The 6,367-nt window shown below is 41.9% G+C and overlaps 1 protein-coding gene across 1 annotated transcript; it reads left to right on the forward strand.

Annotated features, from left to right (window-relative positions):
* The first annotated feature begins 707 nt into the window (after window positions 1–707).
* On the forward strand, window positions 708–4,471 carry six3a (SIX homeobox 3a). Its single transcript, XM_010740872.3, has 2 exons — window positions 708–1,785; window positions 3,631–4,471. The coding sequence occupies exons 1-2, from the start codon at window positions 1,094–1,096 to the stop codon at window positions 3,821–3,823; spliced, it is 885 nt and encodes a 294-aa protein (XP_010739174.1). The 5' UTR covers window positions 708–1,093; the 3' UTR covers window positions 3,824–4,471.
* The last annotated feature ends 1,896 nt before the right edge of the window (window positions 4,472–6,367 follow it).

Here is a 6,367-nt window from a genome sequence, read left to right on the forward strand (position 1 = left end):
ATGGGCGATGTCATTGGCAAATTAGTTTTCGTACTGAAACGCGGTGACCTTTGTTTTAATCACCACAATGCTGCGCATCGATATTCATTTGAAACAATAAATTTTGTTGGTTGGAGAGGAGGCAGCGGGCAGGGGGCCAGGGCTGCGCTCAGCGTCCCAGAGGCAAGGCCGGGGACAGCAGGAGGGGGAGCGGCGTCACACTGCAGCCTACACACGGACCAGCTCCCATCACATACAAAGTGACCGCACACACTAGCGAGCCATAAAAATGCGAACATGCACTTTTTTTTCTTTTTCTTTTTTAAATCAAAGACGGATCCAGGGCAAAAACCATCGTGTCATAATTTGATCTTTTGGAGAACAAGAAAATGGAAAGTGATAACATATATGAAACGGGAAAAAACCCTAACGCCTTCCTTCCACCTCGCACAAAAAAATGGAATGAACAGAGAGAGAAAAAAAAAGATAAAAAGTAGCTATTACAGGAAAAGCTGTAAGAAAATAATGTGCAAATTGACTCGCTTCTATTCAAAATGTGTATTCCGGAGTTTCAGTCACTGGTTGTCCATTTGTCACCCTTTTAAAGCTCCCTCTGCCTCCCTCCCTCCCTTCCCGTCTCTGCTAAGCATCTCCAGTCTACATATCTTCTTTAGCTTTAACGAGCCTCGTTAAGATCGCAATAATATTCCACCCTCTAATTGCTCATTCCATTCAGCAGATAGGCGAGCATTGGCTTGTGCCTGATGCGCGCGGTGCGGTGGGAGGGTTGCTGTGGAGATCGGAGACTCTGATAACCCCCAGTGCGTGCTGCACAAGTGGTGAAAGCCTCGCGCTACGTACTGGCTAATGATTGGCACGCTTGACAGTGATTGGCAGGGCTGCCATGACAACGCTACAACGACACCAAGAAGACCAATAGAAAAGGGAAACAAAATGTTTCAATGCTACACTCAACGGCGGATTTAGGGGGGAGATATTATGAGGCTGGTGTCATTAGGCGATAGCCATTGAATCATTCAATCTTTTTTACTTGCCGTGTTTTTTCGGTTTTTCCCTTTTCTCGATAATTTTCTTTCTCTCTCAGGTCATTTCCATGGTTTTCAGATCCCCTTTAGAGCTTTATCCCTCCCATTTCTTCCTGCCAAACTTCGCTGATCGCCCTCTGCTCCTGGCGAACAGCGCTCCCACCACCAGGTCTCCAGAAGACTTGTCCATGTTTCAGCTACCGACCCTCAACTTCTCCCCGGAGCAGGTGGCGAGCGTCTGTGAGACGCTGGAGGAGACCGGGGACATCGAACGGCTGGGCCGCTTCCTCTGGTCCCTGCCTGTGGCTCCGGGAGCGTGCGAGGCGATCAACAAGCACGAGTCCATCCTGCGCGCCCGGGCCGTAGTGGCTTTCCACACGGGGAATTTCAGAGACCTCTACCATATCCTGGAGAACCACAAGTTCACCAAGGACTCGCACGGCAAACTGCAGGCCATGTGGCTGGAAGCACACTACCAGGAGGCCGAGAAGCTTCGCGGTCGTCCTCTCGGACCGGTCGATAAGTACCGGGTACGGAAGAAGTTTCCGCTGCCTCGGACCATCTGGGACGGCGAGCAGAAGACGCACTGTTTCAAAGAGCGGACACGGAGCCTGCTGAGGGAGTGGTACCTTCAGGACCCATATCCAAATCCCAGCAAGAAAAGGGAACTGGCTCAAGCCACTGGACTCACTCCTACACAGGTCGGAAACTGGTTTAAAAACCGGAGGCAACGAGACAGAGCCGCGGCGGCCAAAAACAGGTTGGTGATTCTGTTTTTGTCTTTCTGTCAAAACAAAAAAAAGTTTTCATAAAATACACAAATTCAAAAGAATATCGGGAGGTTTCGTTAAACATGTAGCTGTGCTTACGGACAGAGACTGTCTAGGAAAAAGACTGTCTGGCAGGGGGGAGGGAGCAGGCTGCGGCGACATTTTTGTTATGAAGTGGAATCAGGATGAACCGAAAACACTATCTGTGCTGCTGGGAAGACCCAGAGCTGTCTCTGAAAATATAACAATTTTTATCCTAATTTCTATTTTGTATAAAAACTCATTAAAACATTCTCGGCAGACAGATTGTGTATTTTTAACTTTGCTGTTATTTTCAACACAATATGGAAATAATAATAATAATAATAAAAACTCAAGTCAGTCTCACAAATCACTCTGAATAATAAAATAAATAATATAATCACAAACCAGACTGCAGTTGAACCAAAGAGGAGATTATTACGCAATGTTCTTATTAAAACACAAACAGCTTGTTTGTCCTTTTCCGTGAGAGTTCAAGTATTGTAATAAATACGAATGAGTGCTGAAATGATGGACATAAACATTAATGGATTTAACTTATTTATAACAGAAACACTATTTAATAATGTTTACATCCTCTTGAATTATTTCTAATCAGCAAAAAGTATAAAATAAAAAGGACTGCGTCATTTTTAATATATCTTGCCAAAGGTTAAATCTCTAATTTTATTTTCTGCACCTTTGAAAACATTTGAAATTGTCACGTTTTGCAAATCATTTTAAATAATTTAATGTTTGTTGCAAAGAGCCACACTGCACAGTGTGATGATTTATTTAAAGCTACACAGCTTTATAGCAGCTACATTCATCACGTACTGTGTTGTATTTATCATTGTAACGTCACATGTTACTCATCATTGTTGGAAGAGATTATCTGAAAGGATAATGGAGATATTATTGATATTACTGGACTAAAATGAGCATGCGTATTAAAAAGCATTTGAAAGACATAGGCTGTATTCATAACATTAAGTGTGGTATCGTTCCATTGAAATGCAATAATTGATTAGAAAATTCCTCGGAGAGTACTAAGCCATATGAACACTATTCTAATCTTTTTTTTGCTAAATGAATAGATATATTTCCAGCCTGACATTATCCCGCCGTGATGGAGTTATTATCATGAGTGGATTGGAGATAAACATTTAGGATGATTGGAGTAACCTGGATCTCCACGTCACTCATTCATACACTTCCATCAGACTGAAATACATCTGTATCAAAGCCTCGTGACATTTTGCAATTTGGACAAAGGCCAATATTTTTTATTTGAATAATATTTTTTTTGGTCATGAAACTGCAGCCACGGGGGCTTTTTGAAGAGAAATAAAGCTGCAGGATGAATAATAACTGCACAGTGACCGAGAGACAGAATAAAAACAGAAATAGCTTCAGACTGTTGTTGTGAGGAATGTCATCAAACTGCTTCTTCCAAAAGACATCGAGCTGGATTTGAAGCTTATTTTATCTCACGACATTTAAATCCCACATATCTGACTTGCGCGTTGATCGTGCATCTACTTTTGTAGAAAAAAGAAAACAAAAAGAACCCATTACATTTCTCCCAACATTTGGTAGTCTAAATAGCGCAGTGTTTTGTCCCCTGAAAGCTGGCTATTTGATAAAAGCATGCATGCATGGCTGGGGCCGGCAGGGGGAAAGAAAGGCGAGTTTGAACCCCTATTTTGAGGAGGAGGAGGGGAAGGGGGACATTCTCAGGTCTAATTGCTATTTCTCTCATTTTTTTCCTTCTTTTTTTCCCCCCTCCCCTCCTCGCTTCTTTTCTTCTCCAGGCTCCAGCACCAAGCAATAGGACCGAGCGGTATGAGGTCCCTCTCAGAGGCCGGTCTCACCCCTCACAGCTCGGCAGAGTCGCCTTCGACCGCGGCCAGTCCCACCACCAGCGTTTCCAGTATGACAGAGAGAGTTGATACTGGAACGTCCATCCTGTCCGTCACATCCAGTGACTCGGAGTGCGATGTATGATACGGAGAGGGAGGTGGAGAAAAAAAAGAAACACACAAAAACAAACAAAAGAGAAATATTTACAGGGAAAATGGACCTGAGAGGAAGAAAAAAAAAGACTTATGAAATATCACGGATGAAAAAAGGACCGATTGATATAAATATTAAAATAAAAAGAGATAAAAGCACGTCGGTTTTTTTCTAAAGCGCTTTCAAAGGACCCACGCCTCCCCCTCCTCTTCATACCCCCACACCACCACCGCCACCAACACCACCACCAACACCACTTCTACTAGACTACTTGCATGATGTCTTTTTTTTTATTTTTTATTTTTTTATTTTGTAATCAGGGAAAATAACCTGAGTGCAAGATTTTCCATCAGGAACTTCGATCAGAGGGAATAAAAACAGATCGTCTTGGTGTCTTCGTCGCTTTTCCCCACCACCATCTCCGTTTTTAGTCCAAGTGATGATGATGATGATGATGATGATGATGATGACGGCGAAGCAGCCGCCATGCAGACAAGATGCAATCCTGTTTTTTTTTTTTTTACTTTATGTTCATCAGACAATCATTTTAAGTCGTAAGCACCTTTTTAAAATACACTTCTGTCACTGCCTGTGTGGGGTACATGGTCAAAAAAAGAAAAAGAGAAAAAAAAGAAAAAATGTCGAACCGGATCGTTTATGACTGTATCAGATTTTTATTTTTATTTTCAAAATTTTATATTGAATTATGTATATCTCAAATAATGCGATCATTCTCCCGGTCTGTAATATACGTGTAGAAATATGCTTGTACATAATTATTGCTCTCCCCCGTCTCATCCTCTTTTCTATCCCCTCCTCACTTTTCTTGACTTGGTGTTCCTACATAAAATATTTGTCAAAACTTACAACTGAAGTGCTCCAGGCGTTTTTGTTGCTTTTGGTTGTGGGTTTTTTTTTTTTTTTTTGGGTGGGGGAGGAAGGGGGTGGTGGTAATGACTATATGTTACCGGTCATACTTAGGTCTATGCAAATATATATATATAAAAATATGAAAAGTGGAATAGCTTGTTATTACTACATTTATTCAAGTCTACAGGCTGCCCCCCCTGCTCTCCTCTCTGCCGCCCCAGGGTCGCTCAAAGCGCTTTTTACATTAGCCTACTCAGTGTTTATTTCTTGCGTGGTTATTATGTTAATGTACCATACATTTCTAAATCAAATACAGTATTCAATTTGCTATACCTCTTTGCATGATGTCTGTCTCCTCCATCCGATTACGCATAAGGACATTGATAAGTGGCTAAACACATGTTCATTGGGGTCATTATTGGATTGTGGGAGCATTAATGCTCATCATGGCTTTTGCGTTCCCGGAATAGTTTATGTTGTCAGCGGGGTGAACTCACCTAAAACTAGTTTGTTTTCTATTCCCGGAACAGAGTTGACTTTAGAGAATATTTATTTGTATTGGTGTACTTTGTTTGGTTCTTTTACAGTGAGAAAAAAAACCCCGCAAACTAGTGCTGTAATTCAAATGTTTTCCATTTATTTATCATTCCATCCCTATAGTTCAAACTCATGTGATGTAGGTAAAATCGCCCCATATGACTGCCTCTGTATACTACACAAATTTTGGCAAACGTCAACGTCATGCAGCACTTAAAAATGTGAGTGCTATTTCCCCTTTTGTTTACCGTTGCTAGTGAATACAGAAATTAAGTAAACGCGCCATTAAATGGGCTAATCACGATGGGACTCCTCCCCTGTCCCAATCTCCCATTGTGGCCCGCTGAAAAGAGCTTTTCTTCCCCGGACGAGAACCATTTCCCCCTCCAAAAAAAGGCTTTCTCTCCTGCAGTCCCTTTCCATCTAAATCCCCAACCAATTATGCTACAGACTAGGGCAGATTTGCTATAGGACACTGTTGCAGGAACTATAGTTTTGGTGGAAACATTTGCGCAAAGATTTCTGCTTCCGAAGACAAGGTGAGGGTTTTCCCCGTGTAAATACGGCGATGTATTAACTGCAGGCAGCTCGCCAGCATGCGTCGACGCTCTGTGAGTGTTGCAGTCATGTTTTTAGCAGCAGAAAGTAGGACAGATGCTGCTGTTTGGCTCAGGGAGAACGCATGACTTTTAGAAAGTGGAGAGTGGAATAAAAAAGCTATAGCAGCAGAAATCAACGGTGGAAACGTCCAGTTCTTTTTCAGATTTCTCCCCGACCTGTGATTTTAATAACTGAAACTAAAACTTTATTGTCTCCAACAACTGGAGCTCTGGTGTTTTAGGCCTGTGGGATCAGGAATGAACAGGATGTTTATATATTTTTCCAGGATGTTTTGCAATTTTGTGTAAAGTCTGAAAGCTTAAAATATAAAATTCTATGGGCGTTGTGTCTGTGCGTAAATACGCACAAGAGCCTGAAAGGGGGTGTTTAACATTTAGAACAGAGACGAGTGAACCAGTTCTCATACAAAAACGTGCCTAATTAGACCAGTTACATTTGTGAATCTAATGGCTATAGGTTATTAACAAAGGAGCTTATTGGCACTAAAAACAAACTTAATATTAATCA

This window comes from Larimichthys crocea, chromosome III (genome assembly GCF_000972845.2).
Source record: "Larimichthys crocea isolate SSNF chromosome III, L_crocea_2.0, whole genome shotgun sequence".
Taxonomy (NCBI): domain Eukaryota; kingdom Metazoa; phylum Chordata; class Actinopteri; family Sciaenidae; genus Larimichthys; species Larimichthys crocea.

Excerpts from the sequence above, each read along its gene's own strand:
- six3a (XM_010740872.3), top strand. The coding sequence starts at position 1,094 with ATGGTTTTCAGATCCCCTTTAGAGCTTTATCCCTCCCATTTCTTCCTG. Across the intron at positions 1,786-3,630 it reads GCCGCGGCGGCCAAAAACAG|GCTCCAGCACCAAGCAATAG; the intron begins GTTGGTGATTCT and ends TTTCTTCTCCAG.